Below are 27,645 nucleotides of genomic sequence, written 5' to 3' on the forward strand. Positions count from 1 at the left end.
GCAGACTTCTGGAAAAACACCAGGTACATAAAAGGAGCTTTAAGATAACAGTTTCTTGTTTTCCATAGAGTGAAAGTCTAAATCTAATCCTGATCTCATCCAAGCGTGTGTCGGGGTTGAGGAAATAACAGAAATAACTTGCAGGGGTTTTCTGGAAGTAGCGTCATTGTGCCTTGCCCGGTGCCCTCCAGAGCTGGTTGCTACTTTCTTTCTCTGTCATTGTTCTCGTGGTCCTCTTGCTGTAAGTGGTTAAATCCACGTGTGTGGGTCCCTGCTCCTTCCCTGTACCACCAGGAGTGGGACTCTTTGTGTTCAGTGGTTTAAGTAAGGACTGTGCCTTGTTTATAATCTTTGCAAAGTTTTCTCTTGACCTGCCAGGATGAAAGCTTGGGGTGTTGAGAGCGCATTTTGTGCTGTAATTCCAAGGCCTGCTTGTTGAGTTGGTGGGAGAAGAGCAGTGCTGCCAGGAGTGCCGTTTGTTATTCCTGGGGTTGCAAAATTTCGTTTGGTGTGCACTCATTGCTGCAGCGTGCTAGAATCTTTATTATTTTTGTCACTTGTAGTCCAGCGAGTTGCTCGCTTGACATTGTGATCCAAATGATTGCTGCTGCTTGGAAGGCAGCCACAACATAATCCTGTGCCTTTCAGATGATCACCCAGACAAGCAGAGTGTTCCAAAAGGTGGGGATGTGCTGGAGAGTCAGAGTGTGTAAACTGGAATTGTGAAATACCAAGGGAGAGCTGAGCTGGGAACAGTTTAGACTCAATATATTGAAATCCTGAGAGAATAAATCATTCGTTGATTTGGTCACCTCTGAAGTAAAATGTTAAGTTCTGTGAGTATTAGAGAAGGATATTTTGTCTATTAAGTGTTGTTTTATAGGGGGTAGTTTATTGTACAGTTCTTCATGACCTTTGCTAACTCCCTGTGTCTCCGAAGTCCTGAGGAACTCGGCGTCTGACTCTCAGTGTGTTGTAAAGTAAGATTCCCTGGGGAAGGAGGAGAGAGAAGAGGGAAGAGATGGAACTAACAGGCTTGACTTTTCAGACCCTGGGTTTAGCCAGAGGAAGCTGCTAGGGGGAGTGTACTGGGTAAAGACTCTCCTGCTGTCAGCAGGTTTGGTAACATTCAGATATGCCCCTGGGCTTGGGATTTTTTTTTCTTGCTTCCTCTTTAGAAAATTTGAATGAATTAAAGGGTGTGGTAAGAGGGCCTGAATTCCGTGAGTGATCAAATTCCCATTTCCTTGTGCATGTTCTTTATCGTTCTCCACGTCGTGTTATCTCTGATTTTTCCTTTAGTGATATCAAATACAAATGAAGCAGATGAAGAGGAAAATCTTGCATATGGTCAAAATAGAGCTACTGTTCAACAACTTCTATTTTTAACATTTTATTATATTTTGAGAATATCTGCTGACAGAAAAAAAGAACTTGTTGGAAATTGGTCAGTATTTGTAATAACACAAGAAATAAATAAAGAGGTCACTACCGATGCCCTGAAATTTAGGGTGACTTTTAACCCTCCATTTCCATGCCTTTGCACTTTTTTTGGGAGGGAAAATAAGCATGTTGTAAAACCCAGAAAGGAAAAAGCAAAGCCCAGACTGACACCTAGGATAAATAACCAAGGTGGCATTTTCAGCTCAGCAGAGAGTTCAGTGCATACCTCTAGGACTGGCAGGTATCTCGTCGATCTGTAGTAGTTCTGTTTTTTCCCTGGGAATTGTGCTACGTTCCCACTGCTGCGCAGGAGTTTGTGACTTCTGCGAGCAAGCTCAGATCAGCTGGCTGAGTAATAATAGTCTGCATTCAAGCCTGGTGATCCTCTGGATTTACAGTTGGAACAAAGACTATTATCAGCACGTGAATGCTGCTCATTTTCTTGTGCCTTTCCCCAACTTGAGACCTGGGCTGAAATGATGGATGTGTTCCTCCAGAGTCCTCTGTCACTGCTAGTCTTGCTGCAATGCTGAGAAACAACTCACAGGACTTGAAAAGAAAAAATAATAGTTCAGTTAACTATAAATACTGAAGCTGGACATAAGCAAATGCGTGGATTTGGGTATAAACCAGCTGAGCTGAGTGTGGTGGAGATGCATCTGCAGCTCCCTGCTGTTGTTACTGCTGAATGATGATATTTTCTTACAAACACTTAGTTTACTGAAATAATTTAAATATTGTTTACTGGAACACTTATTATGGAAATATATTTAAATCTGAAATAGTTTCATCATCGTATTTTGTTTGATTTAGAAAGCAGTGGTAGGTCTTGCAGTTTGAAGTTGAGGAGAAATTCGAGTGGTAAATCTGTATGAAGAGCTTTTTCATTCACCCTTGTCAATTTGTCTTGTGTCTTCGTACTGTCACCTAGAAGTTACCCCTGGTTTACTATTCTTACATTATCTCTACCCCTCTTAGCAGTTTCTCCTTTGCTCCCTCCTCCTCCCGGCTGGGCCAGGAGCATGGAAAAGGTGCATTTAAGCTGCAGGATCAGCTGTTCTGCTGCGTGAGCTGGGAGTGCTGATTGATGGGCTCCCAGGCCAAGTGTAACAGGTTGGACCTGTGCAGTAATCTTTCCTTTGGCTGAGCACTAAATAATGTCCATCTTACTCACAGGCAATTTTCATGGAACTTGTAAGGCTTTATTTTCTTTTTTTTTTTTTTTCTTTTTTTTTGTTTGGGTTTTTTTGGGAGGGGGAAAACATTTTCATGTTTTTTGTTATTCACCAACGAGTCAGTTATTGCGAGGCCCTGACTCAAGGAGTACTCAGTAATACTCCGTGACAATTTATGTTCTTAACCACATAAGACTTGCAAAATACTTCTAGAAATGTTATTATTCTCTCCCTATTTAATAGATGAGCAGTTTGGAAAACACATTTCAGATGAGTTTTTCAGTAGTAAACTTTGCTGTGCTTCAGATGATGACATTTTTTCATTTTACTGGGTGAAATGACAGTGTGGAACTAATCGGTTGAAAGATAAGAGGTTTAGACATGAAAATTCCAGGCTCTAGTCTGAGTTTTTTTTAAATCTCATGTAAAATGAAGGCTTTGTCAACCTTTAAGACGTATGCTGATTAAAAGTATTAGTTTTAATTCTAGTCTTTATTTTGTCTACCTTTTAAAATCTTAAAAGTGAAGAACTTTCAAGATTGACTGGCAGCGGCACGGAAGTTGTATGAGTAACATTTCTGAAGGCAGAACCCTAAATTTGAAATACAATCCTGAGGACATGTGGTACTAATAGGTGTGTTCCATGGATCCATGTGACCAGATTAAAAAGTGCTGCGGGCCTCTCTTTGCTGCATAGTCTCACTTGTTCCTGTGCAGGAAGTGAAGAATCATTCATTAGCACTCATGGCAAGGTGGTTAAGTCGTTAATTTTTTTTTTCCCAAGTGTGTGTAATATTGCCATGTCACAGTGAGCTATACAGAAGTTTACCCGAGTTTCAGAAATTCTGCTGAAAATTGTATTTGCAGTATTTCTAACTGCATTTATTGTTGCTGTAGTTATTTGCTTTCAAATTGCAAAATAAACCCCTTGTTCCTGTAATGGTTATGTTCAGGCCTTTCTGGCACGGGAGAAAATAGCTTTTGATGGGTAGACAAAACAGCCCAGATATTTTGTATGGTGAGTATCTTTATTACTGAAGCTGTTGGTTGGTATAATTGAGTGGTTAACATGAGGTCTTTTTGTGAACTAGATGAAAGAGCTTGGTATAATGAGCTGTTATAGTTATTGTAGTAAGATGTAAATATACTTCATAGAATTTGAGAAAAACATTTTCCTATTCAGTGTTAGACAGAATTGGTTTTGCTTTTATGTAGGATTTGAACGTCCACACCGGTCTGTGTGCATTTTGTGTTAAGTCTGTGACATCATCAAGTCTGGTAACTTCTAAATACAAGGTTTAATAGGTGGGTTTTTTCAGGGAATTTCCTAGGCAGTAATGGAAAAAAACTGTCTTGGTTTTCCCTTTTTCTCCCCCCCTTTTTTTTTTTTTTTTTTTTGCTTTCCCTGTTTCATTTCCAGTGAAGTTAAACAGGGTGTCACACACGGCCTGAACAGCCGTTTGGCAGAGATGTGACATCACGTTTCTGGAGCTGGTCACAGATAAAACCAACCCTTGGATGATGCAGTGGGAATGTTCTACCATACCACTCGTGCTCAGACCTTTCCACGGTTTAGTACCTTTCATATATTTACGTGTTTTTTTAAAACCCCGGCCCAGCTGGAGAGGAACGGTGGGGGAATGAGCTGCACGGAGAGCTGGCGTGGAAGCTGGCAGTGTGGAAATCCACCTAGAACCCCTTGCCTTGGGGTGCTTGTAGAGCAGTCTGGTGTTGGCTGGGGAAGTGGTGCACGGCAGAGCAGGGAGATGAAAAGCAGATGGAGCTTTCGAGACAGGAATCGAGGTTTCTGGCAAGGGGATGATGTGAGATGCACACAGAAAACTTCTGGGATGAGAGGGAATGAGATATGTCTAATAGCCTGAGGGGGAAAAAGAGAACTTAACCCAAAGAAAGTGAAAGATTGGTCTCTGCTGTAAAGGAGCCAAGTCATTGCAGGGAGTCATTGAGGCAGGTGGGAATGTAATCTCAAGTTGTGCAGGAGACAGAGCAGGAGAGGGTAAGGAACCTCTTTATATGAACAGTGAGTTTTATCCACTCTCCCCGTTGCTGTTAAAAAAATACAATGGCATAACTTGCAGAAATACAAAGTGGTAATTTTGTAGGATTCCCTGAGGTAGAGATTTCTTTGGCTATCTATCCATGTAACTGTTTCTTTTTTATGACTATATGCTTTCTGTCTGGGGTTTTTCAAAAAAATACTTGTTTTAGAAAATGGAATATAAATATTCCATGTTGTGCTTGCTGCTTGCCATTGGTTTTGTGATACACAAAGATAATGATTACAATTGTGGTTTTGCAGCATTCAAAACCAACAAAGAACTGGAGGAAAATTTTGAAACCTTTTGAGATGCTGAAGTACTTTTCCCCCCCTCTTAAGAATGGTAAAATGTAAAGCAAGAAAGACCTGGGATTTCTTTTCCCCTATATAATTTTCTTCTCTCTACTAGACTTTACATTCTTAAATAAATTTCGCTGAACTTCTGTTGCTAATGTTTAATGAATACTTTCTTTTATTTGATAGAGGTTACTTAAGGTATATGCCAAGATATTTGATGGAGAAAAGCAAAAGATTTATGATTTTGAAAGTCCTGTTGTCATCCTGGTGCACCACAGAGGAGTGCTGTAATTCAAACAGCTTGTGTAATGTCAGAGGGAGAAAACTGCACCTTGGTGGTTTGAGTTGAGACTTGTAAAAAACTTACTGTTGGCTCATAGAGTGGTATTATGATTTATTAAATATGCCTAAATAAGATCCTAGCATAAAGAATTTCCACTTACTGTTAGTGTCATTCCATGTAGCCTTTTGTACAAATTACGAGCTCCCCTGTCAAATTGCAGTAAAGTTCCTTATTTTGAGCATTTTAGTTTATTGTGCTGTTGTAATGACTTAGGTTCCTAATGAAAAAAAAATCTTAAAAATGCAAAGAAAACGTTTTCGATTTGTGCAAACAAAGAAATGTAAATATTTCTTTTTCCTTTGAAATAAAACTCCTTTTGGCACATCTTTAAGTAGACTTCCTTAGGTTGACTTGAATGCTAAATTGCAGCTTAGACAGTTGGTACAAGTAGAAGTTAATTCAGTGTCCCACAGAACAGGAGTCAAACCTTCATTTGGGACCTTTTTGTTAGGAATTTAGCCAGTTAGTGGAGTTGTACTTTGCTGGTTTCTTTGCTTTTGATGCATGGTTAATAGTTGAAGGAGCGAGTATTCATTGAGGTAGAAATAGACAAGGCTGCTAATTTATACAGCGCTATCCTAGCTGTGTATTTTTTTCTGTCTTAAGTTGAATTTAACACGATGGTAACTCAAACTTTTTAGATCTGCTCTGTGAGTTTGCATCTTCCTTTGCTCATTTTGTGTCCCATGTGTTTTCTGTGTTCTGGGGTTGAGAGAATGGGAGGGTGATACCTACAGCAGATGAAATTTCCTTGACACCACACCTGAAGGCTGTTTAGACAACTTCATAGTGATTACGGTTCTCAAAGTGGGAAGCACTGTTAAAAGAATAAATCCTTTCTGGTGGTTCTTTAGTGAGTGTTTTTTCTCTTTTTCTCAGCTTCTCCTAAGCTGTGCTAGTAAACACACTCCTTTATCAGTAAAGACTGAAAATTGTGAACCACTTGTTGCTGTTCTCTGACTTTTCAGGGAGATTATTGAATCGAAGATAACATGGTTCCCAGAAATGAAAGGCAGTTTTATTTGTATCTTTAAGGCAGAATTGAGTACAGTTTCTTGGTTTGTGTAATCCTTTTGCAGAATGTCATCTTTGTGCTGTCATATCACAAGGCACATATGTTTAACCTGCTCTATTTTTGCACCGCTCCTCGGATATTTTGGCATTCCAAATTTCCTCCTTGTGTTTCCAGTTTCTCTGTGTGCTACAAACCCTGTGATGCCCTGGGTTTGTGTTATGCAAGTATAATGAGCCCAAATATTCTAGGAATAACAATCCAAATAATCAAATTAAGTGATCCGGGAGAGTGGAAACAGCTCTAGAGGTGGTGAATCATAACACACTTTCTCAGTCTTGTTTTGTTTCCTGTGCATGTTTGTTATTTTAAGTTCCTTCAATTTCTCTATCTCCAAGGGCTTTCCTGTCTTCCCTGGTTTTATATTATCAGGCTGAAGCATTTGCAGTGTTCCCTTTCCTAGGTGTTTATACCTTATCTAGACGTAGCTTTACTCTAAAATAAGCTGCTGCTTCAAAAAGAATTTAAAAACGAGTTTTTAACGTTACCATTTGCCATGCCATATAGATTTCTCTCCCTTGACTGTTTTCTGCTGTGTTGCTTGCTTAGTAGTTGTATAACAATACATATATTTAATAAAGAATTTTGCAGACTTGTTTTGAAGATTGATTTATGAACACTTTTTGAGTCTGTTCATTGTGAGAAGTTTTTGTTAGAGTAACGCAATCAGTGTAAATTGATTTCCAGAAAAATGCTTCCATGATTCGGAAGCACACGTGCTTCCAGGTGAGTGGTTGCTTTCTTCAGTCATGCAGCCCTGGAAATGATGGTCTTTTTTCTTTATGTTGCCTCAATGTTGCTTTTACTTATTTGTGCCCATCCTGCTTTGCCTGCCTTGTGCAGAGCTGTGGAGTCAGTTGTCTGTCTGTCTGTCTGCCGTGGGTCTTTGTGAGTGTGACGTGCCAAGAGAAGGTGCTGCCTTTGCAACACAGTGGTGGACTTGCACTTATGTAGTCCTGGCTTGTGTTTTTGATCCAGGTATTCTGATTTCTTGCTGCCACGTGAGTAATCTTTCTCTTTGGCAGCCGTTTAGTGTTCTGCATTCTCTCTTTGCTCTGTAGTTTTTTTTTTTTTCTTTTCATGATGGTTTATCCACGTACACTATTTTTTTTTTTTTTACTGGTGGTAGGTTTTCCTGAACTCAGCAAATGATCATTATCAGTCATGAAATTATTTTGGATACTTTCTGTATAGAGGTTTAAATTTAAATGGTTTTCTCAGCAAAATCAGCCAAAAAACCCCCTTAGATATGCAGGTAGCTGGAGTTGCTTTCTGTCTCCTTTGAAGATTCTCTCTGGGCTGGTTGCTGGTTCAGTGAAAAGGAACTGTAAGCTCTGAAGCATAATGGTATTTTCATGCCACAGTCAAACCACATCCATTAAAGTAAGACAAACTGTTTTGCTTGTGAAACATAAATGTTTGGTTTAGGGAATTAAATTGATAAATTACTGGAATTTAGTAGGAGGAGTTTATCTGTTACCAATCTAGATGTATCATAAAATACCAAATTTGCCAAAGATGGGCAGAGGAACAAAAGAAAAAAAAATCAGGCAGATCTCAAACTTTGCTGGCTCATGGTGATTGCTCATGTTTTGGGAGCTCTGTTTTTCTTAGGACCTGTTTTAATCTTACTTTGAAATTGGCATGATCATTTGGAGAACATACAGCCAAAAGATGAACTGAAATCTCCTTGGCCACCTGCGTGTGATTGCCTGGAGCATTTGATTGTGTGCTGGTACCCCCATGCAGATGTTCTGACTCTGTCTTTACAAAGACATTGGCATTAAAGTTTGCTTAATACTCATTGAATATCAGCAAAAAATAAATCTTACTCCAAACGCATAGGAATTTATTCTTCCTCTGCTTTTGTTTAGGAGCCAAAAATCTTATGTTTACTAATCTAATCTGTTATTAATCTGTTGTACCCGTGGCTCCTCTCTTTGGAATTGATGGAGATACTTTAAAATAGGACTGGTGGAAGATTCTCCTCTGAATTATGAGAGCTGAGGGTTAATAATTAGATAATTTTGAGGTTTTGTGAGGATTTATCTTTGCTGGATCTTTGATTGCATTAGGAAGTAGTGAGCACAAATTGCTTTGAATTTGGTGGTGTTGAAAAGCTGTTGTTTTTGTGGAACTTGTCCATTGGCCAGAGCTGCACACCACAACTTTCCACCTCTTATCATGGAAAGTAATAGGAGTAGTGGAGAAAATGGTGAAGTTTTTGTTTTCACTCTCGAGTTTTCTTAGTGAAATGAAAATAACGAGGTGTTGGGGGATGTCACTAAGCATGTCATTATTATTTTCTTTCAATGTTTCTGTTTTGACTTGGTGTTTGTAATTGAATGATTGCAGTTGGTGCTGTTTGTTTTCTTTTGGGATTAGTACCTAGTTGTGATTTAGTCTTGCAGGTGGTAAAAGCTTTTCTGTTGATTTCTAGGTTTTAACCCTTGAAGTTGCTGTGAGGTGGGACTGACTGTCATTCACAGTGTTCCCATTATTCTGAGGTGGTTTTATCCGACTGTAACAGTTCAGCTTTCTTTCTTGAGCTTCTCTTATGGATTAGACCAATGTAGCTGCGGCTGTAAGAGGAAACGACAGAAAAGAGAAAGAAACTAGTAGGGTATTTATTTTTGTTAGTTTTTATAATCCTTAACCTGTTGACTTATTTCCAGTAAGCTTTGTAGCGTTTGGTTTCGGGGGCAATCTGCTGGTGTGATGTTTCGTGGCTGGGTTACCAGTGTATTTTAGAAGAAGCTGCTCTCAGAGCTTGCAGTAGTGTATGTGAGCTGCATGGCTGCTCAGCAGTGTTGCTTCAGCCGCTCTGCAGCGCCTGCTCGCTGCAATCGCTGCTCGTTTTGAATTCGATGCTTTCCGAGACGAGGTTTTCCCGTATAGGATCTGTCAGGACCGTTTGGTGTCAGCAGAATTCAGCTGGCTCCTTTGGTCCCCTCCCGCCCGGAACATCTGGGCGCTGGGAGCCGGCTCTCGGTGGAGGTGCTCTAAGCCAAATGAGCTCCTGTTGATCGGGCTGAAGGGCTGCTTGTTGACCCTCGAGGGCACGGTGTAAGGCCCATCTGTTAGGGCTGCCTTTCGCCTCGGGGAAGGTTACTTCAGTTAAGGTCTACAGGGAGTATGTTTAGCAGACATTAAAAGTATAATAGCAAATTGATTGGGCTTTTGTGCATGTGTTCCGTGCCCGGCTCTGCTCTCGCTTCAAGTGGAGGGTTGCTAATGGGACTTGGTGGAAGCTAAAAATGAAATTATTTTGCTGTTCTTCCAGGATTTTTGGTGTTATTCCTTCTCCTCTCTGTTGTTCTGAAAGGTTAACAAAATGAGGGAAAGGATAAATTTTGTGCATTTCATTCATTAAATTCAATAGGAGGAATTACTTGCAGTAGTGAGGAAAACAATCTCCTTGGAGAGCCAAGTGTGTGCCAGCAGTGATGTGCAGTATACCATTTTATTTAATGCATTAAATCGTAGTCTCGTTATGTTTTTATTCACATTTAAATGTACACAAAAATTAGGGCCCAGGTGTATAATACGTAGTTAAAAATTTGTACATTTTAATTTGCGAATAATTTAGATTTCGTTTTTTTCCCTATAGAAAATATCCACATTTCCAGAACTCCAACAGTGGCTTAATTTTGCTCAGATCCTTAAAGGAACAGAATAATCCGGAATTTGAAGTGCTTGAAAAACGCTTTTTGTTTTCTGCAAAGTGAAAATGACTAGCAGCTTCTTACAAGTTTTTAGGTATTATTTTTTATTTCAGGATTGTTTTAAATAGAGTTTGAACTGAAGTAACCAGCTAGACCCATTTAATTGTGTAAGCACTAACCTTTTAACATGAAAGTGCTGCTAAAAATACCGTAATGTTCTTGATAATGAAGATCGTATTATTTCTAGCCACAGGTAAAATAAGTACAGTAAGTACAGGTAAAAATAAAGCCTGAAACAATGCCTCTGAGATAATGATTCCTCTATTGAAGCTTGCATGGTTTTGCTTAATGAACACATTTTAAATGTCAGTATTGTTTCAAAGCCGTTGATCTCTTGGTCGAGGGAAAATTTGTAGGAGGAGAGAAAAATGTGTGACCCCTCCGAGAAGATTCTGTGTTTCCAGTTCTACCTTGCTGCGTTTGGCAGACGCTGCCAGTGTTTGCAGACTTGGTGAAATGAGGTGAGGGTTTAGTGAGCCATTTCAGAAAGGCATTCAGTTCTTGCCTCTAGACCTGTGATTTCTATGTCAAGTTGATTCAGGTGCTCGATTAGGTTGAAAATAGGGACAGCATAAGCTCGAAGATCATGTTGTGCTTGCTGTAACAGTTCTAAATTTTAGTAATTAGTCAGTCTTTTGAATGGAGCTTCTTAAAAACTGCTATTGTGTGTGCAGGCTCTCTCCAGCAGTGACTGTTTTTGATGCTCTATTGTTTGGGATGACCCCTGAGCTGAACTCTCTGAAACTCAAATGTCTAATGTTCTTCATCAGGCCATGGTCTATAGATCCATTACAATGGAGCTGGAGCCTGCCTACAGCTTGGGAGCAAACCCAGACCTGTCTGTCACTGGCAGGAGGGGAATGCCACAAGCGCTTCGGTTCTGCTCGTGTCATTCTGCTTTGATTCTGGCAGGCAGGCTTTAAACAGATCTCCTGCCTGCGAGAGAGGGGCTTAGCACAAGGCAGAGAAACTTGCTTTAACTTAGCTAAAAATCTGTTTCGGTGTCTCTGTTCTATTACCAAGTTGTCTGTGTTTTTCTCACTTTGTTTTCTCCTCTTGTGCACATTGTTATTTTCCACTTACAGGCTTTATGGATTTCGGGTGAGAAGGCAGAAGGGTGTCATTTCCATTACTACCTTCCCTTTATAAAGGAACCTTTCCCTCTGTCAGGTCATCCCCAGCAGATAGCAAGTTGTACTGGATTGAAAAGCCCCAATCATAGACTGAAAGGTGCACACACTTTCTGTAGCCCAAGCCCATCTTGGGCTGAGTGTTTGTGCACGCATCTTATTTGCTTGTGTGTCCTGTCCTCATGGCCTTTGTGAAATTCTGAGAAACAAAAAAGTGGGTGAATTGCAGCTCTAACAGACACAGTGTTGCAGTTACATCTTCAGAGACTTAGTAGCAGCCACAGCTCTGACTGTAAAACTTATCTTTCTGCTTCATCTCGAAATGGGCAGGTCAAGAGACCGCCCAAGTCAGTGTCTTTGATGTTACATATACTGCAGACTATTCTCTGAAAAGCTTCCTGATATTTTCTCAGTGTAAGAAAGACAAGAGAAAGCTACACACACTTGAGCTGTGCTGGGCACTGGTCTTCACAGATTCTCTTTGCAGCCTTTACCTCTTTAGTGAGGGACAGAACTTGCTGAGTGAGACAGAAACTAATTCTAGATTTCTTAGTACTGGGAGGCACCTGATCACCTGAAATATGCTGGTTCTGGAGGCACAGGAGAGGAAATAAAAAATGTATGTTACATTTTTATTTAACAGATACTAGAGAAGGAATGGCTAGGGCAGTGAGTTTCTAGAAGGAAGGAGGGCATTTTGTCTTAAATACTAAGCTGTTATTGCTTAGCTGGATTTGAGTTATATTTTATCCCATTTTTAGAAAGGATTTTGAACAGCTTATAGAATCATAGTTCAGTGTAGCACTTCATTCTCCGTTTCCAAATTCTACGTGCTACTGCTTGGTTTAAGTGCCGTGGGCAGCCTTTTTTTATTCCAGTTCCTGTGACACAAAATTTTGATACCGTGTTAATCTGTTAGCCCTTAGCAAACACTTAGGCTATTAAACCCAAACCCAGCAAACATTTAAACAGTAATAGCTAAATTAGCTTGTTACTGGTTTCTTATGTCATTAATAACCCTACTTGTCACGATAGCTTTTGCTGGGATCAGTTGACTTGTACATATTTTTCTCCAGAAGAAGGTAGGACAGCTTATAAAAAAAGCCACAAAGCCTAAGCATTTGCATTCCTTAGGCTGCAAAATTGGAAACCTGTGATTTTGTGTCAAGGTATGTTGCACTGCACTGACAATGTGAACTAAACTGTCATGCTTTTGGTTGATAATTTTCAGGGATTTTTTTAATCTCTTCTTAGAGGAATTACGTGGATTTCATGCCTGTGGAACAGAGAAACCACACACACACACACACACACACCTGTGTGATGGTGCACTTCTCCCCTGCCCCAAAATGCTTTCACAGAACTTGTTCAGGGTTATGTTTTCTCATTGCTTTCCCACTTCAGACCAGACTGTAAACCCAGGGAACTGTTAAATACCCTTCATACTCTGCCCTGTGGTCAGCAGCACCACACATCCCCTGTCAGAAGTGTGCTTGTAGTGTTTGTGGGGTGTGTGAGAACAGACCTAACGCTGGCTGTGGCTGTAGAAACTCGTACTGCCTGGAAATGGCTTTGCAGCTTGAACTCCTCCTTGGAAGTGTTTGGGAAGCAGTTTCCTTTGGTACCTTTCAGCTGTGGGAAAGGCAGGGTTATTTATGGACCTGAGCTGGTGTGAGGCAGCTGTTGCACGAGTGCTGTGTGTGCAGTGCTTTGCCATCCTTGGCTAAGCAGCTTCCTGTCAGGGCCGCTGATCCGTGTAACAGCGCTGTCTGTGGCAGAAGCGGTTGGGCTCTGTGCCATGCTGTGTGTCCAAACCTACTTCCAAGTGTCATTCTGAGAAAGCTGCATTTGGGTAGCTTAAACTGAGGGGGAGGTGAGGTGGTGGCACAATTAACTGTAATTATTATTCAATTTTTCTGTCATCGTGGGTAAATTTTGCTTTCACAGTGCAGATTTACAGGCTTTATTTTTGGGATCATTTTTTGGCCTAGGCATCAGTTAAGGAAGGAGAAGATGTCAGTCCCATAATTGCATCTATTGTGAACCTGGCACAGTGGAAAAATTAGGATTACTTGCAACAGGTTTTGCAGATAAAGCTTCTCACAATTTCCTACAGGGACCCTAAAATGCTGTTACAGTACCTGTGCTTAGTGGCTCCTAATGCTCTTGGGGCTGGGAGCTTCAGCTCAGGGCCAATGGAATACTTTTTTACTTGCTCGTGGCAGGTTGGGAGATTGTATGTCATAAAAAGAATCAAGATTACTGGGGTAGGAAGGGAGACGTGGGGAGGGATCATGGAAAGCTCTGTGTATTCAGGGTGTAGAAAAGGGAAGAAAGTAAAAATAGCGGACGTGTGGAAATTTGCTGTGCAGCAGCAAATAGCCTGTATGACTTCCGTGGATAGCAGCTAGGCCTGCTAAATTGTTAGACCTTGTTTGAAATTGGGAGGTGGGTGGAAGAAAGGCATGTGGTGTTTGTGTAGCATTTAGGAGCTGTGTTTTTGAGATACCTTCATTAAAGCAAAAAGGTGTTGAAAAGGTGTCTGAAACTTTCTTTTTAACTTGGAAGACAAAGGCCTAAAATAGTTGGTCAGTTTTAATAACGGAGCAAAATGAGCTGGAAGATGATTTTTAAGGGTTCTGTGATTGGGATATGTTATGTTGGTGGTATCTCTTGATAAACGTGTTCATGAAACCAAATTACTCAGGGTAGTTAAATCTAAAGCTTATAACTGGGAGCATTGCTAAAGGAAATCTGTTATTTAGACTAAGGCAAGTCACTTTTTATTGATAAGTGCAGTGGAATCTACATGGTGGGTGAGAATGGGCAATCTAAACAAACCAAATATCTGATTATTTTAAAATATCTGTCACAGAAAAAAACTGCTAGCATAGTAGTGATTCAGAAAGATACAGATGATGTGAAAAATCACGAGTAGAGACTCGTCCAGCAGAAGAGCAAACATGCTCATGGTATCTTCAGGTTTTGACTGATGGTGTTTTTTTCTTTCATTCATCTCAGTGTGTAATAGAACAATAGTGGGCATGTAAACAGTGATGGTAAAAATAAGGAGCAGCACCTGGACCTTAAAAGCTGAATGGTTTAACATATGCCATACTGGGAGGATCTGGTGGAGGCTCTCCGAGGCAGTTAGGGTGCTGAAGCAAATCCAGAACACGGAGAGGCTCAGTGCATGTGTTCCTTCAGTTTTGGGAGGAGGAGGGCAGGGTTTTTCTGTGTCCTGTGATCTGATAGGGAGGTTTAACAACAGAGGAGGCAGAGTCATCTCAGCCCTGCAGCTGCCAAGGATGAGAGACAAGAGACAGAAGTTGCAGCGCTGGAAATTCTGATGAGATGTTGGGAAACTTCCCCCCTCCCCCAGAGCAAGGTTAGTCAGCCATTGAGAAAATTGTTCAGAGGTAGCAGAAATGCCAGCCTTTGAACACACCCATTAGAGCTCCACTGGACAGGACCACAGGCAAGCCGATCTCACTCGTTCCTGTTTGAGCAAATTTGACCACCTGGTCTTTGAGGTTCTGTCAAAGATGAGCTGTTCTGTAACGCTGTGGCTTTGTGGAAGAGAAAAACTTAAAGGCCCACATGGCAACTGAGCAGGTTAACAAGATAAAAAGAAGGTGTATCAGTAGGTATTTAGTGAGGAAGAACATCCACCTCCATACTTTTTGCTTATATAGGGAAAGAGCATGATGTCTGCAAGTTTTTTGCAGCTTGTCTGTGTATGTGCCAGGGTACAGAGCAGAAGGGCTGATGGAAGTGACCCCTGCTGGCCGCACATTTCCTCTGCTGATTCTGGCCTCTCTGGAAACGTTTTGCAAAACCAAAACAAGCAGCGTTAGTGTAGACCATGCACACGAGGCACGCTATGCTGGGGCCATGTGGGAGTGCCTTAAACCCTGGGCAGAACTGAAGTGTATTCTTTTTAAGGCTCTAGTGTTGGCAGGGGATGCTGGACTCCTTATGTGCAGGATTTTCCATTCCTCCCTTTTGTTCCCAGTGTCCAGAAGAAGTTACACTGTTGATAAAAGTAGCTGTTTCCTAACTCTACATTTATTAATAAAGCAATGAGCCACAATAAATAATAAACTTGTGCAAGGTTTTCTTTCCAGCCTGTCTAAATATATGTGAAACAAAAGAGCTGCAGTTTTGATTTGCTCTGTTAACATGCAACAAATGCAAACTTTGATTTAGTTTTGGGGTTTTTTTTGTCTTGCAGCATAAGCAGCACTATCATGGACGTAGACAGCACAAAAGAGCTGCAGTTTTGATTTGCTCTGTTAACATGCAACAAATACAAACTTTGATTTAGTTTTGGGTTTTTTTTTTGTCTTGCAGCATAAACAGCACTGTCATGGATGTAGACAGCACAATTTTGTCTTGCAGCATAAAAGCAGCATTATCATGGACACAGCACAAAAGAGCTGCAGTTTTGATTTGCTCTGTTAACATGCCACAAATGCAAAGTTTGATTTAGTTTTGGGTTTTTTTTTGTCTTGCAGCATAAGCAGCACTGTCATGGACGTAGACAGCACAAAAGAGCTGCAGTTTTGATTTGCTCTGTTAACATGCCACAAATGCAAAGTTTGATTTAGTTTTGGGGTTTTTTTTGTCTTGCAGCATAAGCAGCACTATCATGGACGTAGACAGCACAATTTCCAGTGGGCGTTCCACGCCAGTGATGATGAATGGACAGGGAGTTGCTGCCTCCTCTGCCAAGAGCATTGCCTATAACTGCTGCTGGGATCACTGCCACGCCTGCTTCAGCTCCAGCCCGGACCTGGCGGATCACATTCGCTCCATACACGTGGATGGGCAGCGAGGAGGGGTTGGTGTTACCTTTGGGTTTTCCTTCTTTCTTATTTGCCAATATTTTGCTCTTGAATGACAGCGCCAAATTTTGTGTTTCAGAATTGATTTTTTCTAGTGGCAGCAAAGTTAGTAGCCTAACTTTAAGAAGTCAGTTCTTCTCAATAAATTGTTTGAGACTGCCAGGGTTTTGATAGTGTGTTGGTTTCTCAACATCCTGGAGCTGCTGGTATGTCTTGAAGTGCTTACACTTGGAATTAATTTTCTAAAAACTCTTAGTGTACGTGTTCCTGCATGTGAACTCAGGTGAAGTCACATCTTAATTACTGTTACCAAAGGAGTCTCACTACAGGTAAAATCGATCCAGAATGTACAGGAGGGAAGATGTAAGACCGACTTAAGAGTACAAAGTCTTCACAAAACAGCTCTGTGTGTAATACTGATGGCAAGGTTGCCTTCTATATAATTGCATCTAATTTTTTAAAAAATTGAGTTGCATATATAAACATGTAAATTTCAGTCTAATCCCTGGTCAAATGATAATTGGTCTCAATTTTAATGTTTAAAAACATCTTCTAGTAGAGTAATTTCAACTTTGTACTTAACTACCTCCCATCTTCAAGCTCCCAAATTACCTCTGATGTCTGGAATATATCATGTAAACTACCTTTACATCCAGCACAAGCAATCTGCCTGCGTTAGGCACTGTGTGTTGCAGCTCTTCAATTTCTGGGAGATAATATCAGTTCTCAAAGTAGAATAGTTGTTATCTTTTGACTTTTGCCCTGTCAGTTCTTCAGAAGGAAAATGTTAGGCTGTTGCACTTTATCTTCAGTGAATAAGAAACTTAAATAAAATGCTAATTTGCATTATTTTAAATAATTTATTATGTAAATATGTCACTGAGACAGCTGTGACTCTGGCTGTATTTAGATAATATTTTTTGGCATGATTGAACTTTTCAGCTTCATATTTGATGGCTTTTTTCAGTCCAGTGTCTGAGCAGACTCATCCATCCAGGGTAGTGGCTTTTTAGCCACCCATGAGATGATTTCTGAGTTCTGTCCAGAGGTGTGTAAAGGTGTTACATGGAACTTGCATGAAACAATGAAATGAATAAGGTGTGTTTGGATCTTTGTTATCCATCCATGACTCCTTTACATTTCTTAAAAAGGGGCTGGAAGATTTTGCAGATTTTGGTTTGGGTTTTTTCCCCTGTATTTTCTTTCTTGTCACTTATATTTCACGTGACATGAGTCATGGATATTTTTATTTAGAAAATACTGGACTGTATTTGTGTATTTAAAAGAGGAGGTTGTTGGAAGCACGAGGTGTCTAATAAGTGTTGCATTGTGTCCACACTTCTGAATGCCCCTGCTGGAGTTTATTTTTTGGGAAGTTCCAAGGCCGTGCTGTGGAAGGGGGATGTGTCCTGGCGGGTTTGTTTCAGGGATTTGTCTGCCACCTGCCGGTGAGGTGTTCAAGTGTGTTGGAAATTGTCTCGTGCTTTTGATGGCATTTCAGGCCTTACTTAACTGCAATGGCTTAAATTTGGAGAAAAATGTGGGTTAAGTAATTGCTTATTGAGAATGGAAAGGAATAGGATAAACATCTTTGCATGGTAAAATGTACTTTTTACACCTAATACTGAGGTCATGGATCCAGTCCAAACCAGATACATCCATGAAGAGCCTGGGAAACTTTTTGACAAAACAGTTTTGCTTTAAAAGATGTTATTTCAGAAATATTTTGTGTTCAGCTTTTTGACAGGGATTCCCAAGAAGTCTTGTGTAGACGTGGTTGCAAACCCAGGTCCTTGGATTTCCCCCATCTGGAAGTTCCCAGTAACACCTTTGCCAAGTGCCCCGCAGTCTGCAGTTGCTGCTGGAAATGCCAGCACACTTACGGAGCTGCTGCAGAGCCAGAAACCTCAGAAATTCCAGTTCTGTGTCTTTGAGGGGATCTCAGATCTGAGGAGTGGCAGACCCCAAAGGTTCAGGGGCTTGGGCCTTGTGTCAGTGGGTGTGGATCAGTCCCAGACACTGAGGGGTTTCCAGCTTTGTCTGAGTAAAGCTGGGTTATGGATCTATTGTACAGCAGGAACGTAGAACTCCCGTGGCTGCTTTTTCATTTTGAAAATAAAATCTTTTAAAGGTTGAGGGGGTTTTAGTCTCCAAAAGAGAACAAAAACTGAAATCCAATTAGTTTCCTGCATTTCTGAAAACCTGTGTTATGAACAGTGCTGTTCCTGGGAACTTTCTTTTGCTGCGACAAATTAGAGCTTTACCTCCCTTCACCCACAGACCTGTTGAGGAAATTCTAATGAAAGGCAAGTTCATTGAGCTTTTTATTCCCTCAGTTATAGATAAACACAATGAGAGGAGAGAGAAAAGCAGCATGAGTGAGTTCTGCTCCCCTTAATGCACTATTGTGCAAGTGATTGTTCTGTACACTGGAATCACAAAACACCCATAGATTTTGAATCCTGTGAGCAATGGTTGCTTCCTTCATCAGGAATTGAATGTAAGGCCCTAACTAGAAGTATCTGGTATTGCACAATACAAAACTCCAGTATATAGACTGCATTGCAATTAAGAATTTTTACTGTTTCATGAACAAGGAATAAAATTAATCGCTTATGAGAGCAAATCATTTTATTTCTATAACTACTATCCAGAAAATGCAAATTTTTCATTTAAGAATGTTTTGACTCCATATCTGGTGGATAGAGTTACTGAGTACAAACACAAATGCAGCAGACCCTGTTGCTCTTAATTGTGTTTATCTGCAGGAGCATCTGTCTGTTGGTATTTTCTTCCAGTGACCTGTTCTTATTGAATACTTGGTGTTGTAATTATTTTTTTCCTCGGCGAGATATGAGAAGTGTGTTTCAAAATAAATGGTTATTGTTCAGAATTCTTTGAAGCGTTGTGAGATGTTGTAAAAACAGCCTTCTTTGTTAATGTGCTTTTTATTTACCGTTCTCTCTGAGCTGTGTGAACTTACCACATTTCTACTCTATTAGGTGTTTGTTTGCTTGTGGAAAGGTTGCAAAGTATATAATACACCTTCAACAAGTCAAAGTTGGTTGCAGAGGCATATGCTGACACACAGTGGGGACAAACCTTTCAAGGTAAGGCTCACTGTAACATACATTCTCTCATTTGTAGAAAAATTCTCTTTATTTTTCCTAATACGATATGTCAGTTGAAAAATACCATCACTGGAGTGAGCTGAAGAAAAGCGAGCTGAGCTTTCTTCTTTGCAGTAATATGCCCAAAGGTCGTGTTCTTTTACAAAAGCAGGTGAAGAAACTCTTATTGCTTCTCTATCCCTGTTTCTTTTAATCTATAAATGGCAAGGAGCGTAAAAGTAAATAGTGCTAAAGTTCAGGGGGTTTGTGCATTTCGAGGTTGAGCTGCTCACACTGTAACAGTGAGATATTTTCTCTCATGCTTTACACTTCCACATTGAGTTTTGAATCATGGCTGATGGTGCATGTTCCTGCCTGGGTAAGAGCTGCTTTTGTTAAACTCCGTAGAAACACTGGCAGTGACTATTTATGGTTCATTCTCTGAACAGAATAAGGAAGTCAGAAATGCAGGACCATTGACCTGAGTGTATTTCCTGCACAGTATTTTCTAACTTTCTCTTTCTTTCTCCCCTTAATCTGTACCTGCAATTCTAGGTATAGTAGTGTTTATCATTCCCATATCCACCAATCCGTTATTAATGAGTTGCTTCATCCTCTTATGGATACAGTTGGGGCAGTTCATAGCTGTCAGTCCTGGATCACTTGATGGTAAGTCCCACCCACACTACTTCAGACTGAAGTTCTTCCATGTAGGATATGAAAATGAAACAGGATTTGGGGGTTTTTGAGTTTAGGTACCAATTTATGCCTCCTTCTCTCCCACCCCTAACCTCACCAAGTTTTAGTCCTTGTCTTTTCCTCTCTTCTCTTTCTCCTCAGGTAATATCTTCCACTTTGTAAAAAATCCATTTTAAGGCAGCTTTGTTACTAAAAATACTTTTCTGTTACAGGGGTTTCTTTCCGTAGTTACATTTTCTGTATAGGTTTTAATAATAGTTATGACAGAAAACAAAACTAAATTAAACTCAAAACCAAGAGAATAAAAATAGTGCATTGCATGTGAAAAAGATTTTTTTACTAAACAGATTTTCTTCCATACTGAACTGTGTAGTTTAGACTGAAAATTTCTGACTCAACCACAGGAAAATGCGTTTTAAGGTTATCATACCCTGTGTTTAAAGGAATGAGTTTCTTGGAGGGATAGCATAAGGATCATAGATCCCTGCAAGTTTGCAGATATAGTTGTTCCAGGAACTGATCTAATCTTAAATCCTAATCTCTGATTATTATTAATAATAATAATAGTGGTAGTAGTAGCAATAGCAGTAGTAAAGAAAGCAACCACCAGTTACCAGAGGAAACTTGTACCTTAGGTTTTCTCTATTTTGGAATTAAATATTTTGTCTACCTCAAAGTATAATGGCAAGCTTTGTTCTTGGATGAAAGTCTTCCAGTAGCTTAATCTGTGCTCTTATTTGGTCTAGATGAAAGAAACTCAGTTGTAGAGACATTGGGTTGAAGAGGTGGGCGTAGCTCAGAAACACCAGTAGTGCTTCTGAGTCTGTCAGCCTTGCCTAGCAAAGGCAGTTGGTACCTGAGTTTTTTTGGCTAGGCTGGTTACAGCTAGAGCCCTAAAATTATCAGCAGTTGTTTCTGATAATAATCATCTTGTGTTCAATATCTGTTGTTCCACCAGCTGATTTTCTGTACTTTCTGGTCCTGCTGAGGGAGAGAACAAAACATTCAAGGGTTGCAGTAGTTAATCATCCTGGCTCAATGTGTGTCACTGCAGCATTTTTTCATACTGTTGTCTGGTGTCCCTCTGTTTGTTTTTTATCCCTGTATTTCTCAATCTGTTCCTGGGAGCTTTGAATGGAGGATAATTGTGGTCTGAGTAGAATTTTGTAACATCTTTTGTTCCCCTGTCGTTTATGCTGAAATAAGCTTCGGGGCTCACATGAGGTAGCCAAGTATGTGAGTGTCTGTGATGGCAATCTATTAATTAACTGGCTCCTTTCCTTCATTTGCTGCTGCTTTTTTTTTTTATGCTGACTTCAGAAATCTAGTCTCTGAGACAAAAAACACTTGAAGTGTTGGATATTAGTCATGACCAGTCCAAGAACAGCCTTTTATTAATTGTTTTGTGGCAGCCAGTCAAAAATGGAGCCAATGTGTCCATTTTGTGCATTTAGCTTGTCTCATAAATCTTAATTGCTCACCTTTCAGGGAAAGCCAGATTTTTTTGAAGTCAGAGTTGCTTTAAAGACCTGTTCTTGATAATTACTGCAGACAAAATATCTCCCAAAACCTAAATTGCAAATGAAAATTCAGTTGCCTCATGAGAATATACTTGAATGGTAACATAAAAGGAAGGAATCTGTCATTTTAGAAAACTTACAGAAAGTAGTCATTCAGTGTTTTAGTTAAAAATAATGCTGGGGTTTTTGAGGAAAGATGTAAGAAGCAGTAGTGGAAATAGTACAGCTCTATGCTGTTGTCTGAAGAACTTCTATTTAGAATGTTTTAAAGAAAAACAAAGAATCTTAGCTAGGAAAATGACAACTAAAAGTGTGGAAATCTTAATTTTGGAAAGTTAGATCAAACAGTGACCAGAAGAGAGTAATAGAGTATATTACAGATGGATATATTCTTACATTTCTAGTGAAAGCAGAGAGAAATGTAGTTTCTTAAATGGAAAAGCATTGGCACTGTCTCAAACATAACTCTTTTTGCATAGAAGGATATATCCCTGTCCAGCTCCCCTTTTGCTTGCAAATGGGCTCATTTTATGTAGTTGCACATTTTGGGTTTAATTATCTGTTTTTGTGATACACATGGAGTTGTCTTTTGACTAAAAGCTCCATTCAGCTCTAAATGAGCTGTTCTGCTTTCCTGTTGAAAGGTCTTTGTGGGTTTTACCTGCCCTTTCCATTCATTCCTGTTAACCATGTGACCGTGCAGTTCATTTGTCACAGAAATGAACCCACTTGTAAATTGCAAAGGCAAAATGGTTCATATTTTTCATAAGTTTATCCTTTTTTTTCCTGGTTGTGTGGCTTAGTGTGTCCCTCTCATCATGAATATTGCAGTACTTGTGTCACAGAAAAGGTAAATTTCCTTATGGATACCTATTTTTGAGACTGTTGTTAAGCTAGCTCCTTTTTTCTGTGGGGCAGTATCTTGGTAGTGTACATCCAGCTCCTCTCTGAGTCATTTCCTTCACAGTCTGATTTTAGCCAGTCCTTTTCATATTTTTTTTGTCATTGTAGACATTCATTGGATACAGGTATTCTCTCCAAAGACATTCAGTGTGCTCATCTTTGTGTATGATTTTACAGACAGAGTTGAGAGAGCAAACCCTCAACGTTATTCTTTTTTAGATCTCTTGCTGCACAATTCTGCAGCTTCTTAGAAACCAGTGGAATATTGTGGATTATCATCAGCATGCAGGGCTGGTCCTGTTGAGGCTTCAGCAACTTGGCTCTCCAACCTTATAGACAGGATGTAAAGGAATAATCTGCTGAGTCAGAAACATCCTGGTTTCAACAAACTGCCCTTGGCAACTTGAAAAGATATCAATATTAAGATATTCCATCTTTCCTGTCCTAAACTTGGCTGTTACATGTAATAAGTATTGGAATAGTTAAAGGAGTTGTGACAACCTGCATTTTCCAGCATGGTTTCTGGTGTGCAGAGACAATTAAATTAATCAAATATTACTTGGCACTGAAGGTTACTTGAAGACACATCAAATGAGCTCTTAGATGTTCAGCACAATGACAGGGCAAATGGTAGATGAGCACGAAATAGTGGGAGATTTTAGGCAAAATAATTGCATAAAATAAAAATAAAGTAATAGTGATTGTATATAACATTAGGATTGAGGTTGATGATCTCAAAGGTCTCTTCCAACCTAAATGAATCTGTAAGGATGCATGTGGGAGTGCTAGCAGCTGTTTCCACCCATGGATTCCAGTGGATGTGCTCTTCATATTCAAGAGCAGTCAAGCAAGGTTTGCTCCTGTGGGTTAAATGTTTCTAGTGACAACAAATGGTTGTCACTAGAACATTTCATTGCAGGCTTCTCCTTAAAATGGGAGAAGAAAGTAGTATTAAAAATGAAGTTTGGTGCTCCCTGTAACTTCCAGAATTCATCAAGTGGTGGCTGCATTTGATACAGCTCTCAGTAAAGCTTGGTGAAATGTAGAAAACACAGGCAAGCAGCTCCAGTCTTCATTGGCAATTATGTTTGTTACTCTCTTGGCAGAATATTTTAATATTTTCTGTCCATCAGAGCATTGCAGATGTAGAATGTAAAGGCACTCTGCCCAAACACTCAGATGTTGAGACAATAAGAAAGTTCATCCAGATGTCTAAATTATTTCTGTTACATTTACCAGAAGGAATTACACATTGAATAGGAGATTTGGTTTTGAATTTAGAACAAAAACCTGCATTGCTAGATACTTTTATATCCTGTTTGTTAAAGTCACTGGTCATTACTGCCCATTAATAATGGTGGGTATGGGTACACTGGAGAAATTAAACTTCTTACATGTTCACTTACTTTCTCTTGAAGTAACATATCCACCAATCCGGACCCAATCTGTTGTATTTCAAATTCAATGCAAAATTTTGAGATTTAGGTTTTGGGGGAAAAATGACATGATTGCTTCAAAGTTGTGCATAATAGTTGAGTTTGATGTATTAGAAGCCCTCTAGAGCTATATAATTATCTGGTGGGAAGCTGATTTGGTGTGACTTACCGTCCAGAGATCCTGAAGTGACAGCCTGAACTGCTCCTTTATCTTTGGAGAGAAGAGACTTTACCCATTAGTAACGGATTGCTGGATATATTATTTTAGAGAAAAAAAGAACAAACAGGTAAGATTTTTTCATTCTCCTCTTCTACTATTTCCTGTCTACTGCGAAGGCATTCTCTGTCATCTTTGATCTGTCAGCTGTTGATTATTTGAAGATATTATCAGGTAGTCTCAAAGTACACAAAATCTGAATGTAATAATTTCTGCAAATATTTTGTACTGTAGCTGTAGACTATTAATACTCTTTCTGGAAAAAGACACTTTCTAGTTGCAAGTAGCAGATATTGAGGATCTAAGGATGTTGGTTTGGGGATTTTGAAAGTAAAACTTGGCTAGAGCAAGAAAAGTTAGCGGTAGTTTCTGTAGATAATCCATATAGAGTATTTGGGATTGTTTGCTCTGTACGTGACAAGAAAAAAGTTATGACATCATGAGTCAACCTTCAGTTTGTCATAAAACAATGTTTCCCATCTGACAAGAAGTACAGTTATGGTTTGAAAAGTTTTGGAAGAGTGCCTGACACATAGTTTGTGGTTTTTTCCCAAAGGTGTTGCCTTTGGAATATGGTAATGCATGCACTACATCAAGGCTTTAGGTTATTTTTGACCTCTAGCAGGCATTGGTAAAACTAAAATTTTAATTTCTCAGTGTGGCTGAATTTCAAGACATGAGCTGGTTTTGAGCTATTTTTTTTTCTGACAGTATTTGTATGATCAGAAAGAGCTGGAACCTGAAGTTAGGAGCACATTAGTGAAAGTTAATCCTAAATTTAAATTTTGTATCTTAATTTCGTGAAGCTGCTTTAATGGGCAAGACAGCAATATCAAGGACAAAAAAAAACGAGCAAAAAATGTTTAAACTGGTGCACACATGCATTGTAACTTATCTGTTGATTGTGAGTTAAATAATCTTTCATGAAAACAGGTGGTTTGGGTTCAAGGTCAGGTTGAGGGGTTTAGCAATCTAATTTAGTGGATGCTGGCCTTACCCACAGCAGGGGGCTTGGAACTGAATGACTTTTAAAGGACGCTTCCACCCCACCCCACCCACCAAATTTGTGATTCTGCAAATTTTAATGTTCAGTATGAATTTAAAGTCAGGAAAATCGTGTTGGAGTTATCACAGTGTGATGAGATCAGCATCCAGAGTGTGTTGGGACTCACGGGTGTGCTGGGATTGCTTCCATTGCAAGTCACCATAAGGAGCCAATATTGCTGTTGTTTGAACATGGGGAATCTTAGGGCAAGGTAGAAAGGCATAGGGGGGATTTTGGAAGAAATCTTCACAATTCTTAAGATGCTTATGAGTGGGGGAGACAGGGAGGAACAAATACAGTGTGAAGGTTCCTCAAGCTTTTTGTCAGGGAATTCTACATTTGAGTTAGTTCAGTACTTAGAGAACTTTCTCTAACTCCCTCTAAGAATTCTTTCATTTAAAAGAACACAACAAACACACACAAAAGAAGTTAAAAACATCCATTCATTTTTTTGCGTTTTACTGTCTTGAAATCTGTGTATATATTTTTAGTCCTATAGCAAGTATTAAGCACAGTTTTTCTCTTAGTGGACACTGTATTTTACTACTGATCATGGAAAACCAATTGCAGTCTGAGACTTCTCAGTTCTGCAGCCGCTGTTAGAAAACAACACAGTTGGGATTTAGGGACAAAAAGTGGGACATGTGGAGTTCTAAAGCTGTTTTCTTGTCTTCCAATCAAGAAGAAAAATCAATCATATGCATACACAACTAATTGTAGCCAGTGATGAAATGCATATTCTAAAATTACTTTTCTATTACCCATGTAAGCTCAGAGCACAATAGAAAAGGGTTGTGCTTCCCTCTCCAATGGTATAATTTAAATACTTCTTTTGCAAATGAAATGATTGTAAATATGAATCAGATACTTATAAAAACACCAATAATTGTAGCCAGTAGAAGCTTAGTTGCTGCTGTCATTGTTTGTATGTTTCTGCTTGATTATTGTTGGATCTTATTTTTCTGTTGAGAGAGGACATTTCCTGTAAATGAGAACTGCCTTAAATGCTCCTGAAGTGATAGCAGCATCCCAAAATGAATGTATAATTGTTACTACAGCTTTGCTGAAGTTAGTTTTCGACAGAACTGTAAGGCATGACTTTTTATAGCTTTTACACGGAGCATTGAGCAGTTTCAAATTTCATGTGGATAAGGATATTTGTTACTTCTGCCTTGTCACAAGAAAGGGTTGAAACAGTAACACTATTTTGAAAGGCAAGGGCATGTTGGTCTGTGAAGAGGGAAGTTTGCCAGTGCTGTGTTTGAGATTATTTTTATGCTATACATTATAAAATATAGTATGGCACAAAAAATATTGTATCATGAAATAACTATTGAGAGTTAAAAACTTCAAACAAATTATTTCAGAATATGGTTTTGCATTTCTTTTTAAGAATTGCATGGTCATTAAGAATTAGGTTTTGCTTTAGTGTGTTGGAAGTTGAGGCAGAAAAGTCACACCAAGGTGTCTGAAGCTCCTGTGCCACACAGGCTCTGAAGCAGTTGTTCTCTTTTTTCTCACTAGTGTGTAGTTGGTGGGTGCAATGCCAGCTTTGCATCTCAGGGAGGACTTGCCCGTCATGTGCCCACACACTTCAGCCAGCAGAACTCTTCGAAAGTCGCCAGCCAGCCCAAGGCCAAAGAGGAATCTCCATCGAAAGCTGGAATGAATAAAAGAAGAAAATTGAAGAACAAGAGACGACGATCACTACGTAAGTGTTCCGCAGAAGTTCTTGAAAGGCTTGCCTTGGAGGGAAAGTTCCTCCTCACTCTGGTGGTTTCTCTGCAGATTTGAATCTGGTAGGCTTGGCATTCCTTGTGATGGGAAGAAAACAGTTCCAGGTTCTGTTTGTGTTCCTTTTCAGGGTAAATCTCTGCGTGTCAAGGAAAAAAGATCAGATTCCCGTGAGCAACAATTGGAGTTGCCAATTGAAAGAAGATTTCATTTCAGAGTTGTTTTTTGTTTACTGACTCTATTACTGTAGGAAAGGGTTCTGTTTAGTGCTAATGAGATCTGAAGTTCAGACAGATTGCAGATTCATATAAATTAGAGATAAATGCATGTTATATAAGCTCTTTTTTGAGCACAACATTTCATTAGGTTAATGACAGTTTTATGAGCATAACCAAGATCTAATTTTGGGCAGAATTGACTTGCTATGTTTTTTTAATCTGTCTCCACATAGTTGATATTCATTAATTTTATATGAAGCACTGTTGCTGAGAGGTGTGATTTGTCATTTAAAGTGAGAACTGTTTCCTCTAGCAAGAAATCATCACTTGCCCAGTACTTTTTCTAGTCCATTTGGACCTGGTGGTTTGATTCCTGAGTTGTCCAAGCATTAGACTAATACAACATCACATTTCTATAGAGATTCTAATCTACAGGAATAGTTAGGAGAAATTAGGCAACTGTTAAAGTATTTCACTTTGGGCCACAATTGCTTTGGATGCAACTCTCCAGTACCAAATTGACCATTTGCTAATATTAAAGTGTTACTCTGCCACGTGCATTTTAGAAGAGACATTAAAAAACCCATTTGCATGTTTTTCTGCTGGTATGTCAACAGCTGAAGAAAAAACAACATCAATTTTTACTTGTGGTGCTAAATCCATCTTACAGTA

General features: G+C 39.5%; 1 protein-coding gene across 3 annotated transcripts in view; it reads left to right on the forward strand.

Annotated features, from left to right (window-relative positions):
- AEBP2 (AE binding protein 2) overlaps window positions 1-27,645 on the forward strand; it is a 43,124-nt gene that overhangs the window by 2,215 nt on the left and 13,264 nt on the right. For all 3 annotated transcript variants that reach the window (XM_038153690.1, XM_038153691.1, XM_038153692.1), the window contains exons 2-4: window positions 15,880-16,087; window positions 19,094-19,201; window positions 26,546-26,732. In XM_038153690.1, coding sequence (XP_038009618.1) covers window positions 15,880-16,087; window positions 19,094-19,201; window positions 26,546-26,732 — 503 coding nt within the window. The remainder of the gene's footprint in view (window positions 1-15,879; window positions 16,088-19,093; window positions 19,202-26,545; window positions 26,733-27,645) is intronic.

This window comes from Motacilla alba, chromosome 1A, assembly GCF_015832195.1.
Source record: "Motacilla alba alba isolate MOTALB_02 chromosome 1A, Motacilla_alba_V1.0_pri, whole genome shotgun sequence".
NCBI classification, from domain to species: Eukaryota; Metazoa; Chordata; class Aves; order Passeriformes; family Motacillidae; genus Motacilla; species Motacilla alba.